Source organism: Canis aureus, unplaced genomic scaffold (genome assembly GCF_053574225.1).
Source record: "Canis aureus isolate CA01 unplaced genomic scaffold, VMU_Caureus_v.1.0 NW_027326405.1_RagTag, whole genome shotgun sequence".
Lineage (NCBI taxonomy): Eukaryota > Metazoa > Chordata > Mammalia > Carnivora > Canidae > Canis > Canis aureus.
The window spans coordinates 256,551-270,797 of NW_027554410.1; the positions used below are offsets into that span (position 1 = coordinate 256,551).

At 39.0% G+C, this 14,247-nt stretch overlaps 1 protein-coding gene across 1 annotated transcript; it reads right to left on the reverse strand.

Annotated features, from left to right (window-relative positions):
* Positions 1–1,535: 1,535 nt before the first annotated feature.
* On the reverse strand, positions 1,536–11,313 carry LOC144309445 (leucine-rich repeat-containing protein 37A2-like). The gene is made up of 7 exons (XM_077890492.1): positions 11,155–11,313; positions 7,168–8,981; positions 6,664–6,768; positions 3,531–3,580; positions 2,009–2,063; positions 1,788–1,927; positions 1,536–1,685 (listed from the first exon to the last, which is right to left on the reverse strand). Exons 1-7 carry the CDS (start codon positions 11,294–11,296, stop codon positions 1,577–1,579), a joined length of 2,415 nt encoding a protein of 804 aa, XP_077746618.1. The 5' UTR covers positions 11,297–11,313; the 3' UTR covers positions 1,536–1,576.
* Positions 11,314–14,247: the final 2,934 nt, after the last annotated feature.

The window sequence follows — 14,247 nt, forward strand, 5'->3', positions numbered from 1 at the left end:
TTCCACAGATTGTGCTTCATTATCCCTGTGCTTCATTATCTGTGTTGGTTGAGGAAGGCAGTAGTAGGTTTGGTGGTGGGCGGCCTGGTAGCACACATCTGACCCTCAGTGGAGTCAGGAGAGGCTAGTAGGGTGGTCCATGAGAATGGGTAAGTGGCACCACCAATATATTTTCTGACATAAAGGAGTGAGGAGGGCAGTCTTGGGTAATTACCACCCTCACACATTTTTCTTTACCCTAGCCCTCCAGCCCCTCCCTGCTAGCTATCCAAGGGTTGGGATTATTTTTTTTTAAAGAAAAGGAACAAAATACCCCAATGTGAATTATCTATAGCTTGTAACAATGAAGAACCCCCTATGCCAAGACAGGGCACATATTTTGTGTATGAGTTTGAGTGCTTGGGAAGAAAAAGAGGCCTTAGCCCTACTGTGGAGCTAGGCTCAGTGATCCAAATATTCTGGTAATGCTAAAAATCTTACAAGAGGGGCCAGAAACAGATAATCTTCTATGGGCAGGTCAAGCATGTTGTGAATAACTTGTATTTGGTGAACCAGGGGGGAGAGCGCCAGAATAAACTGCCAATTGATTTAATAGATATGTTTTCCAGTTTTCAGACACTGGTTTTATTGGGGAAACGAGGGGAAGATACTCCTATTCATCCTTCCTTGCGGGCACTGCCTCTTGTGGAAGTACAGTCTCCCACGAGGGATTCTAGATTCAGGTCTGTTCCTCTCACCAATGTCCCCTGTTACCTGTATATACATGTTTATTTCCATTTTAATTCCTTACCACATGGCTAGAATTGGTTATTAATTTATACATTTTTAATATGAGAAAAATAAGTATTTTACAAGCAATGCTGAGAAGCCATTATCAGAAAATAAACTTTATGGTGGGAATGTGAACTAGTGCAGCCACTCTGGAAAACCGTGTGGAGGATCCTCAAAGAGTTAAAAATAGATCTGCCCTACGACCCAGCAATTGCACTGCTGGGGATTTACCCCAAAGATACAGATGCAATGAAACGCCAAGACACCTGCACCCCGATGTTTCTAGCAGCAATGTCCACAATAGCCAAAGTGTGGAAGGAGCCTCGGTGTCCATCGAAAGATGAATGGATAAAGAAGATGTGGTCTATGTATACAATGGAATATTACTCAGCCATTAGAAACGACAAATACCCACCATTTGCTTCGACGTGGATGGAACTGGAGGGTATTATGCTGAGTGAAATAAGTCAATCGGAGAAGGACAAACATTATATGGTCTCATTCATTTGGGGAATACAAAAAATAATGAAAGGGAATAAACGGGAAAGGAGAAAAAAATGAGTAGGAAATATCAGAAAGGGAGACAGAACATAAAAGACTCCTAACTCTAGGAAACGAACTAGGGGTGGTAGAAGGGGAGCTGGGCGGGGTGTAGGGGTGACTGGGTCACAGGCACTGACGGGGGCACTTTATGGGATGAGCACTGGGTGTTATTCTATATGTTGGCAAATTGAACACCAATAAAAAATAAATTTTTTAATAAAAATAAAAATAAACTTTATAGACAGCCTGAGGCAGGACAAAGTCACTTGAGGACGATGACGGTGCGGAGTTCACTGTCGCTCTCCTCACCCAGGTCTTCAGCAGCTGAATCTGCAGCCCGAGGCTTCTCTACTGGGGCATCACCTTTCTCTCTGCAAAAAAGAAGAATGCCTTTAACTCTGTAAAGGAACAATTAAACTTTTCATAATTAACTCATTTTAGAAAAGAAGTATAAATTGTCCCCAATCAGGTACCCTGGTTCCTTGTTGAAAATCTCATCCTCATCAGAAGAATCCCTGTCGTGTAGCTTCTGTGCCATGTTTTTCTTCCGTGTGGCATTGAGAGGTCTGTACATGTCCCGAAGCCAAAGTGGCCACCTTCTCCAGAAAAAGCCCTAGAAAACAGAAAGGACATTGTTAATTCTGCATTTCCCCTGCTCTCTCCAGCCATGGGACTTTATCTTCCTCAGATTTACCTGATTCTCCCGTTGGATTGAACATCTCTTATGCAGCAGAGAATTAAAGAAGAGCCTTGGAGGAAACACATATGCAGACAATTAGTGATTCACGCCATTTCCCATGCCTCTCACAATGTGTATCTCTGGTCCTATTAGGACATCTCAGTCCATAATCACAGGAAGCAAAATCACTACAGACCTCGGATCCTGAAAATAATCCCATGCATGCTACACTTCCAGAATTTTCCCATGTCTGTCCATAATGGCCCCACAATTTCTCTGGGGAGGCCTTTGTATGTGGCTTGGCATTGAGTATAAGCAAGATTTTCATCCTGCTCACCTGGGCCTATGGCCAAGTGCCCTCGTGCAGTGAACAGACTGTGCAACTATAACACAGAAGCACCTTACTCTCTCCAGAAGCAGTTTACTTTGGTCCCCTTTGGACTTTGTCTCATAGGCATCATTTGCTGGGGAGGAGGAGAGAGAGGTGTTTCTATTTTCCTAGCTGCTTTATCCTACAAGTTGATTCACACCAAATAAATGCACGAGTCCAACCAACAAAGTTACCTAACTCACTGACTTTCTCATTGCAGGCAGTGGCTAATGAGTGAGTGAGGAAGGTCACAGCCAGCACTAAAACACAAAATATTATTTTTGAATATAAACAATATAGAAAGAATCAGAATGTATAGTAAGTTTGTCTTAGAAACTGCTTATGTTGGCTCGCCCAGGTGGCTCAGCAGTTTAGTAATGCCTTTGGCTCAGGGCGTGTGTGGTCCTGGTCTGGGGATGGACTCCACATTAGGCTCCATGAGAGGAGCCTGCTTATCCCTCTATCTCTCTGCTTCTCTCTCTGCGTCTCTCATGAATAAATTAAAAAATATTTTTAAAAACCTGCTTATGTCTTGACAGTATGTATGTACGGAGTTGTGACATAAAATGTAGCTCGCAGCCCAAGAACAGTATAATCAGAGGAGAAGTGCCCCTCTGGAAAGGAACCATCTTCTGACACTCAGTAGCAGTATGCCCATGGGGCAATTTACCTTCCCTTTCTTCTCCATTTCCTTATTATAAAAGGAAGAGACAAACTATTACCTAAGGCCTCTCCCAGTTAACAGTCTATGGAGTCTGGACAAAGGGAATGGAGAGTGGTGGATCAAAAACTAGGAGGAGGAGGGAAGTTTTCCTGCCACTTTACAGGAAGGAGTCCTATTTTTCTGCCTTCCATCAGCCTTGAAGACTAGGCCTCTTAGCCCAAGACTCTGTAGCCAGGCCTGATGGTCACTACCAGCAGGAACAGGTGCACCCAACCCCTCTCCACCCTTTTTCTTTAAAGGAGTAGTGACAGTAGATGCTCTGTGTCAGTTCCATTCTAACTCAGATTTGTCTGGGAAGCTAATTTTGCTGGATCCAGGCAAAGCATTAGACCAAATCAATATTCTTTCTGCCTTTGGTAGTTTCCTGGGTGTAAAACAAGGGGAGTGAAATAGGAGTTCTAAAATCTAGTTCTGAAATTCTGCTTTAATAATTGCCAATTTACCTTGAGCCTCCTTCTTCATCTTCCACTGGTGCTGCTCTATGAGAATAAATCTGTTTTGGAAGAAAACATATCACAGGTACCCATCTCAATGACCATGCCTCCAAATCTGTATTCATTCCTTTGTATTTTAAGTCTTATTCAGCCTTTTTGGAGAGCAGGAATTCTATTTTTTAGTAGTCCTTTGACTCTTCCATAGTCCCAACTTGGGAACTTGTGTGCATCTGGCAATACATTTTATTGACTGTTTTAGATGACATCCAACAGGTAATTCCTAATAAAAATTCTTAGAAGTAAGAAAAGAAAAGTATCTACCAGAAACCTAAATAGCAACATTGTTTTAAAGTCAAGGACAAGAGTTCAATGCCTATTATTCCTGTTACTATTCATCACGTTGAAGAGGTCCTAATCAATGCAATAGGAAAACACTTCTTTTAAAGATTCCAGGCATCTCAATGCAATAGGAAAAATTAAGTATTGGAAAGTAAGAAACAAAACATATTGGCATATGAAATTATGGACAACCTAAAAGGCCCAAGAGAGTCAACTTAAATTTTACTGTAGTGGGATGCCTGGGTATCTCAGCAGTTGAGCGCCTGCCTCTGGCTAAGTGCATGATCCCAGGGTCCTGGGATCAAGTCCCACATCAGGGTCCCTGAATGGACCCTGCTTCTCCCTCTGCCTGTGTCTCTGCTTCTCTCTGTCTCTCATGAATAAATAAAATCTTTAAAAAAATAGAAAAATAAATTTTACTGGAAGTGCTCTGAGAATTCAGTAAGATGGCTAAATACAAAATCAAGAGCTCAACATGCAAAATGCAATAGCTTTTTTACGTTCCACAAATAACTAATTAACAAATGGAAGAATGGTTCCATTTATAATATCAATAAAAGGAAGGATACCTCGGTGGCTCTATGGTTTAGTGCCTGCCTTCCGCCTAGGGTGTGATCCTGGAGTCCCGGGATCGACTCCCACATCAGGCTCCCTGCATGGAGCCTGCTTCTCCCTCTGCCTGTGTCCCTGCCTCTCTCTGTGTGTGTCTCATGAATAAATAAATAAAATCTTAAAAAAAGATTAAAAAATATCAATAAAAGACATAAAGTACCTAGGAATAAACTTACAGCAAAGAATGGGGAAGACCTTTGAGATGAAAACATTAAAATTCTTCTGAAGGACTTTAAGAAATGAATACATGATGATACCATGTTCCTAGAATATTGCAAAGATGTCAATTCTCCTCAAACTCAATGCAATCCTATTCAAATCCCAAGATAGTTTTTCTTTTTTTTAAATAAAAACTGGCCAGCTGACATTTGGTAAAGGGATATGCAAGTCTAGCTATGAAATGTATGAAAAAGGAGATCAAAGAGCATGAGCGTAACTCTACCAGACATCAAAATAGGTTATTATAAAGCAATTGGAATTAAGTATATAGTGTGATATGGGAAAGGAAACTGGACTGATAAGAATCCAGATAAGAAAAGTATTTTAGAGACGCCTGGGTGGCTGAGTGGTAGAGCATCTGCCTTTGACTCATAGGGTGAACCCGGGTCTGGGGATCAAGTCTCACATTGGGCTCCCTGAGACGAGCCTGCTTTTCTCTCTGCCTATGTCTCTGTCTCTGTGTGTGTGTGTCTCATGAATAAATAAAATCTTACAAAAAAATAGTATTTTAGATCTGTTAAGAAAGAATGAACCATTCAATAAAAGATTTTAAAGTAACTGGTTCTTTCTGTAGGGGGAAAATGTTAGATCCCCTACCTCAACCATACCTAAAAACAAAACAGATCTATACAGGTTGAAAAATATAAATTATAACAAATATAAGTATAGACGAAGACAGTATAAAGGCAACAAAGGCCTCGCTAACAAGACCCACATCCCATAGGCCACAAGGAAAGAACTCGCATATATGGTGACAGACTCAAAACATCTCCCATTTCTTGTAGTCTCGCCCCCTTCACCCTTGGATTGTTGGTCATCTTCTGGTGACTGATAAAACTCTTTTCATATTAAATATATTAATCCTTTCAGTGGCTTCCACTGAATTTCAGTGTTTCAAATGCTGGCCAGTGTTTTCATCTTTAAGGAGACAGAACAGTGGAATAAGAGCACAGGATTTGCAGTTAAGTAAAACTGGGTTCTGCTTTGGGTTTTGCCACTGGAGCCTTAAGCTGATCCCCTTTTATGTATGAAAGAGGGATGGTAATATTGTCCTCCCAGGGTTGTGGGCATGAAATTGGATATGGAAAATTCTTCTTCCTATGCTTGGCATAAACCAGTGCCAAGTCATTATGGAACTGAAGAAAAGGTAAACAGGCAACCTCCAGCACAGGTGACTATAAACATGACATGCTTTGGAGTAGCCTGATGCAGGATTTTAGCTACAGTATTTTAACCAAAACTATTCACATAATTCAGTGTGTGGAAAAAGCTGCTGAGTAAATCTAATTAATCAACAAGATGATATTTTTATCTTTAAGCCATGTCCTTTTTTCCAGGATGACTGATATAGCTCCATGAGGGTGGATACTATCTCTCATCATTTCAACCAAGGAAAGAAATCAGTGGTAGTCTGAAAGTGGCTGGTGAGTACATCTAACCACAGAATTTTGAGTTGAGGAAATGTTACTATCATGTTAACTTGGCCTTCTTAAGCCTAACGTCCCAAAACAGTCTAATGGCTTGTTGCCTTGTTTATAATCCATAAATCACCTGGCAATGGAAAGTTCCTTTAAAAATCCCCAGAATAGGGCAGCCCCAGTGGCATAGCGGTTTAGCACTGCCTGTAGCCCATTGTGTGATCCTGGGGACCCAGGATCAAGTCCCACATCAGGCTCCTTGCATGGAGCCTGCTTCTCCCTCTGCCTGTGTCTCAGCCTCTCTGTGTCTCTCGTGAATAAATAAAATCTTAAAAAAAAAAAGAATTGCTTCTCTTTAAAAAAATAAAATAAAATAAAAATCCCCAGAATATACTTTGCAATAAAAGAATGAAGTACATGTCAGTCTGTCAGACAGAAGAGAAATACCAAGTATCAGTAAGTGAGAAAGTGGCTTTGATTTTAAGTTTGTAAATTCTGAATCTATTATAAAGACAAAAGATTTTCTGGAAATCTGAATTAATGGTTGTTCTTACCTCAATGAGACAGAAAACTATAATCAAAATCATTACTACTACAGTCACAGATATTGCCAAGATGAGTTTGTTGTTATAGCCATAACCTGGAACTTCTTTTGTGAGCTAAAAAAACAAAAAACAAAAAACAAAGAACAATTTTTTAGAAATCAAAGAAAAGGATGAAAGCTAACTATTCTTAAGCTACTCTAAAACCTCATTCTTTCAGTGGAGTGGCGTATAGGTTCTTAAGAAATATACCAAATCTAATGTGTTATATAATTTTATCATTAGCCCTTTCTTCAATAATATATTTATCTTGTATGTTAAGTCCTCTTCTCATCTACCTGGGAAGAGTGGCACCATTCTCTAAATGAGCAAAGTGGCAGATCACTGTCTCAGCCAACATTAATGGCTAAGACAAGACCCAGACTGGGAGGCCCTGGTCCTTGTGCGTGGGTGCTTTAATTGCATGTCCTAAACTGACTAAAAGTTCAGACCCCATGGTTCAGGAGTTATCCTCACCTCACTTGACTTCTGCTCTTTCTGTTCACTCTGGGCTTCTGTGCTCTCATTGATATAGTTCTCAGTCTTCCATTGGTCTGTATCCCACTCTGCCTTGGACACCTTTACTTCCTGCTGCTCGCTGAGAAGCTTCATCAGGAGGCCTGTTCTGGAGATAAGCTTGGCACAAGCCAGTTGCACATTGGTCTCAGAGCAGTCCATTTTCAAAGTCCGGATAACATGAGAAATGAGCCTTCTCACGTCATTATTCGGGATGAGGGACCGTAGCTGCTGGTTTAGCTGAATTTCAAATAGATCACCTGCGGATGAGAGCTTTGCAACACTGAAGCCTGTGGGCTTTAGGGGCAAGTCAGTGACCAAGTTGTGGTATTCCCATTGTGTTTCATTGGTTTGTTTAACAGTCGGCACAAAGTTGTCTCTGGTGGTAGTAGAATATGTATTGGAAAGATTCCTACGGTTTGTGAATTCAGGGGGAGTTTGTTCTGATACAGTAGTGCTTCCTGGAGAAATAATTTCTTCAGAAGCATTCTGTGCAGTAGTGTTTTCTACAGTAGTGTTTTCTTTAGAAGGTTCTGAAAGAGTAAATAATTCTGGAAAAGGATTTTCCTGAGTTCGTTTTTCTGAAGATGAAATAGCCTCCTGTGAAGGGGAATCGATGAGGCTCCTGACGGCAGGCAATGGAGGCCTCTGTGCAGGCATCAATCTATTCGAGAGTGAGTTTTTCTTTCTGAACTTTTTACTTTTTTTGGTCTTGGGTGTTCTTTGGACTATACGTGAGCGAATTTTATGGAAAATATACTTTTTTCCAGAATGCGAGACTGGTCTGGAAATCTCCATTTCCCTAACTCTAGCATTCGCATCTTCTAAAACAACAATGGGGTAGGTTAAGTCTTCTGATTTGTTTCTCACCTTAGGTAGGGATTTTGGAGCAGTGGAGGCAGAAGGCCTGCCCATTATGTATTGCTTCGGGAAAGAAGAGGCTGCTGCCTTGTGCTCCTTTATGAATGAAGACTCTGTGTGGATGGAGTTTCCCACTAATTTCCTGGGCCTCTGGGCCATGTGAAGCTCCTCCAGCTCCCTTGGGGATGGTCCACTGAGCCTTCTTTCTTTGGCCATGTTCTTCACAAATGACTGGGCACTCTGTTTCCCTTGGGTGCTCTGAACGTCCACTTCCTTGTAGTGCCTTTTCTGTAGGTCCTTGGGGCCCTTGAGAACCCTGTTTTTTCTAAACCGCCTCTTCCGTACATTCTTAGCCTTGGGAAGGGTCTTTTCCTGTCCTTGGGCAGTTTCCAATTTCTTTGGAAAGATTTGGCGTTTAAATTTGGGACCTAAAATCCCGGGAGGTATAAGCATGGCAGTTTTTTCTTTCTTTTTTACCTCATCAATTTTTTCTTGAATTTCTGCATCTAACAAATTTTCCAGGAAAGAGAGTTTCCTCAGTTTATTTTTGTAAGTTGAATTGTTGGGTCCAGGTTCAAGAGAAGGGCTCTTTGTGTTGTTTTTCAAGTAACCCACAGGCTTGTCTCCATCTTGAACATTTGAAAACAGAGTTTTAATGAATGGTAGTAATGTTGATTCTACATCTTCTACATTTCCCTCTGAGAAATAAGGTAATATGTAATTCAGCGCACTGATAACATCACTTTCATCATTAAAGTCTAACTGCTCATTCATAAAGGCTGACAGACCGATGCCATTTTTGTCTGAGGATGCCTTCTCTGGCTCAATTGTCAGCTCAGTACTGGTACTCTTCTTCCGGGCTTTTAATACCTTCATGAATGATCCTTCTACATTCATTATAGATACTTTTTCATCTGTCAGAAAAAGAAGAGACTAGTTTTGATAATGAAAGGCTGATAGCACAGTTTTTGTCAGTCCGCAGTCATACATCCCAGTCATAAAAATTAAGAACCAGCAAATATCTGAGTACCATTATCAAGGACACAAACTCAAACTTGAACCTATATTGGCAACAACAAAAGGAGAAAAGGGTATTTTTTTAAATGGCTATTTCTTCAGAACCTTTCACAACGTGAATGACTACATTTAGGATTATTCCATAATCCTTGGTCTCCAAGGGCCAATTATCTAGCACTTAAGAAAAGCCAAGTCTGGAAGACACTCAGCTAAACTGTCTGCAAATCTACTGTGACTCCTGGTATTCATATACCCTGTCCTGTACTGCTTCAGATGCAGTGGGAGCAGGGGGTTTCCTCCTTCTATCTCTTCAGTGTGCTTGTTTTCTTGCTACTATCACAGATGCCCATGAAAACACCCACTGCTAGTAGGGCCTCATCTGGACATGCCCTCTCCATCTACCCATCAATTACTATGCTTGGTCCCTGCTCCCATATATTGCAGCTCACACAAAACATAAGCTCTAGACAGAAAAAAAGCACTAAGTCCACCCTGGCTCTTTGCTTAAATTGGGCAGGGAACGAGTGTAGGCTAAGAGATTTTCCAGGTATGAGAGATATGCCAATGTGGAATGTTCGATAAATCAATGGAATAATACTTGAGGTTTTAAAATGCAGAAGGGATAAAGAAATTTTTTGTCAGAATGTGAAGAAATATACTTCACTTTCATTTCTAATATTTCTAGCTTTAGTTATTAGGGTACCATCCAGAGCTTCCCACTACATGAAAGTCAGCATATGGCTTGTGTACATGCACAGTATCATCCAACCGAGTTTCATTTCCAGAAGAATTAGAAGTATTTTCAGCGGTGTTGATGAGAGTCAGAGGAGGAGGTAATAAAGGTCACAAGAAAGGAGGAGCAACGGGCTTGTAGAGAGCCCTAAACGGGACACTTGAGTGCTAGGCAACAGTACTTAACACCTCTGATCTAATTTTTCCTCACCTGTAAAAGGAGGCTAAACATGCCTATTCTGCCCACCTCTAAGAGATAAGGGAGTAATTAGTAAAAAATTGTTTTGAAAAATAAGCAACATTGTATTTACAGAGGTAGCAAAGTGTTATTTATGATGTACCCTAGATCATTGATAGGGAACCATATTCAAGCTATCTGGGTGCAGAAGCACATTTTGGAAGTCATGAAGTTAGTGCCAATAAAACATAGTATACAGAAAAATACTTAAAAGTATCTGAGTGTTTTTGGATAGAAAAGCTGAGGATTCAGAAAAAGTTCAGAGTTGGACAGTCCAAGAATAGAAGAGTGCTCTGTATCCATAAGAAGGCAGCAGCTTCTGGTTAGGGAACAGGAACTCTCAGGCTCTGAATAAACTTTATCTATAAATCAGCATCACTTTTACTCTTGATAACTTGTAAAAACAAACAATAAACAAAAATATATCTCCACTTGTCATATAAGACAAGGGGGACCTGAGTTCTGATACATATGAAATTCGTTTACAAATTATGATGCATATGTTTTCATTTGGGAGTAATTAATTTAATAATGTAACTGAGAATCTGACTTATAACAAAGGAATAGTTCTTATAAATTTAGGGATTTTAAGGGTGCCTGTGTGGCTCAGTGGGTTAAGCATACAACTCTTGGTTTCAGCTCAGGTCATGATTTCAAGGTCATGGGATTGAGCCCTGCAATGGGCTCCACACTCAGTGGGGAATCTGTTTGAGATTCTCTCCCTCTGCCCCTCCTTCGACTCACATCTCTCTCTCTCTCAAATAAATCTTTGAAAAAAAAAAAGAAATTTAGGGGTTTGAACTGTAAGTGAATAAAAATAATGCAGTGACATCATTAGTTAAAAATTGATCATTGTTGATTAAAAATAAAAATTAAAACATAAATAAAATTTAAAATATACCATGAGGTGATTCCTGGTTGGCTCAGCGGTTTAGCACCTGCCTTCAGCCTAGGGCGTGATCCTGGAGTCCTGGGATCAAGTCCCACATCAGGCTCCCTATATGGATCCTGCTTCTCCCTCTGCCTCTCTCTCTCTCTCTCATAAATAAAATCTTTAAATATAAATATTATATATATATCATGAGGCAATTCAAACTCACCACAACGTGTGGCATTTGTCAAACATTCACCGTCACAATGCAGCTTGACTGTCTTGCAAACAACCTCAATATTATTTTTGAGTTGGCAGAGACAACAGGACATACGGCTAGGTAATATCCTATAAATGGAAACACAGAGCATTATATTAGTGGTAAAGGGGTTACTTGAGTAGAAGATTCAGGCCAAGGTCTTCACAGGGCTCTGCATAAAGGAATTCTTGTGGCATATGATGGTTGGGTAGGGTTGAGTAGGGACCAGTTGGCCAATTGTTGCTCATGAATATTATAAATAAAGAGAAGGACAGAGGTGCTCAACCAATAGGTAAGGATGGTAGGGGGTATGATATACCTAGAATAAGACAGAGATAAGAACTGGGTGACATTGATCAGTAGTTCAGTTCAGAAGTATCTCCTTCTGACCCAAAAGTCTCACTTTGGGTTAAGAGCATACAGGAAGAGGGTAGACTTCTAAGAAGAGTCTGAGTAAGTCTAAAATATGGCCCACATCAAGGATAGAAAGCAATCAATCAAAACTAACCCAAAATCTACACAGGTGTTACAACTAGCAGACAAGGATGTTTAAAAAGTTACTATAACTGGGGTGCCTGGGTGCCACTGTTGGTTAAGCATCTGACTTTTGGTTTCAACTCAGGTCATGATCTCAGGCTCATAAGATCAAGCCCCTCACTGGGCTCCTAGATCACTGTAAGTCTGCTTGAGATTCCTCTGCCCCACCCACGTGTGCTCTCTTCTTTCTCTTAAATAAATTATAAAATCTTTATAAAAAAAGTTATAACAATATTTCTTATGTTAAAGAAAACCAGACTGATGAGGCACCAGGGTGGCTCAATCAGTTAAATGTCTGCCTTCGGCTCAGGTCATGATCCCCGGGTCCCAAGATCGAGCTCCACATCAGTTTTGCTCCTCAGCAGAGAGCCTACTTCTCCCTCTCCTCTGCTCCCCCTGCTTGTGCTCTCACTCTCTGTCAAATAAATAAAATCTTAAAAAAAAATCCCAGACTAAGAAACCCATGTCTCTACTTAGTGAGTTATACAACAACTTCAAGTGGCCTAATATATGCATACGTAGAGTCTACAAGGGAGAAGAAATATAATTTGAAAAATAATAGCCCCCAAATTGTCCAAACAGGTAACCCTAATAAACCCACAAATCCAAGAAGGTCAATGAACTCTAAACACAAGAAATATGGACAAAACTATGCCAAAGCACATCATAATCAAACTTCTCAAGCCATCAATAAAGAGAAAATGTTAAAAATAAGCCAAAGGAAAAACCTCCACACAACATATAGGGAAATAGAGATAACAATGGTAACATATTTCTTGTTGGAATTAATGGAACTCAGTAGAGCAACATCTTTAAAGCAGTGAAGCGGAGAGGGGACCAACAACTATCAAACTAGAATTCTATATCCAGATCTTTCAAAAATAAAAGCAAAACAAAAGACTGAGACATACAAAAGCTGAAAGAAGTCATCATTAGTAGATTTACACTGTAGAAAAGCTAAAGAAAGTATTTTCAAGCAGAAGGAAAATGATTGCGATAGAAATGTGGATCCACACAAAAGGAAGAAGAACATTAGAACTGGTAACTCCAAAGGTAAATACATAAGGTTTTTCTTACTATTTAAATATCTGAATACAATATGATTTCACTTATATGTAGAATCTTAAACAAATGAAAACTGACAACAAAAAGAAGAGAGAAACAGATTCATGAATATGGAGAACAAACTGGTGGCTGTTAAAGTAGAGGGCGGGGATATGGTCAAAATGAGTGAAAAGACGTAAGAAGTACAAACTTCTAGTTATAAAGTAAGTCTCCAGATGAAAAGTACAATGTAGGGAATATAGTTAATAATACCGTAATACACTTATTGTGGTATTAATTCTTCAATCACTATGTTGTACATCTGAAACTAATTTAATATACATCAACTATACTTCCTAAAGGAGTTAACTTATTGTTTAAACAAAAAAATAATATAGTGTGCTGTTTAGAAGTAAAGCAAAATGTATGAAGACATTAGCACAAAGGCCAGTAAGGGAGAAATGAAGTACACTATATATTGTAAGGTTCTTATGCCAATCATGAAATCATATATTATTTGAAGATAGACTGTGAAAAGTTAAAGATGAACACTACAAGCCATTAAACTACTGCTAAACTAAAAAAACCTGAGTTGTAATTAACTAGCCAACAAATAAAATTTAATTTAATTTAATTTAATTTAATTTAATTTAATTTAATTTAAAAGTGTACTCAGTCATCCAAAAGTAGGAAGAAAAAGAAAAAAAATAGCAAAACAAAGAACAGATGGGACACATAGAGAGTTTAGTAGCTTTAAATGTAGTCATGTTAATAATTACATTAGGTGTAATGGTATAATCACCCTAATTAAAATATAAAAAAGCAAAAGCCAACTATATGCTGTCTATAAGAATCATCTGCAATAGAAATATACAAGTAGGTTAAAAGTATAGAAAAAATTGTGCTATGCTAACAGTAATCAAAAGAAACCTTGGGTGGCTACATTACTGTAAGACAAAGTGCATTTCAAAGTAAAAAAATATTACCAAGGATAAAGGAGGTTATTCCATCATTATAGGAATATCAACTAATAAAAAAGACATAACCTAAAAATTTATGCATCTGATAACAGAACTTCAAAATATATGAAGGAGAATGGCAAAGAGAGACAAATAAATACACAATTATAGTTGGAAATTTCAATATTGCTTTCTAAATAATTGACAGAAAAATATATAGAAAATCAGTAAAGATATAGCAGACTTGAATAACACTATCTACATACTTGACCTAACTGACATTATAGAATGCTCCACCCAAAATCAGAGTACTCATTTTTTTCAAGTAGATACATAATAGTTACCAAAATAGATCATAGGCTCATCTAATACCAGAATTCATGGGTATAACACAAGCCTCAATAAGTTTAAAAGGATTTAAGTCATTCAACATATGTTCTGTGACTACAATGGAATTAAATTAGAAATGAACAGATTTGAAAAATCTCCAAATTATTTAGAAACTAAACAACATACTTCTAAG

What these genes read in the sequence shown, in the direction of transcription:
- LOC144309445 (XM_077890492.1), bottom strand. Translation starts at nt 11,296, where the DNA reads ATGCTCTGTGTTTCCATTTATAGGATATTACCTAGCCGTATGTCCTGT. An exon ending in GACAAATGCCACACGTTGTG is followed by an intron (nt 8,982 to 11,154) that starts GTGAGTTTGAAT and finishes TTTTTCTGACAG; the next exon opens with ATGAAAAAGTATCTATAATG. An exon ending in ATTTTCAACAAGGAACCAGG is followed by an intron (nt 1,686 to 1,787) that starts GTACCTGATTGG and finishes TCTTTTTTGCAG; the next exon opens with AGAGAAAGGTGATGCCCCAG.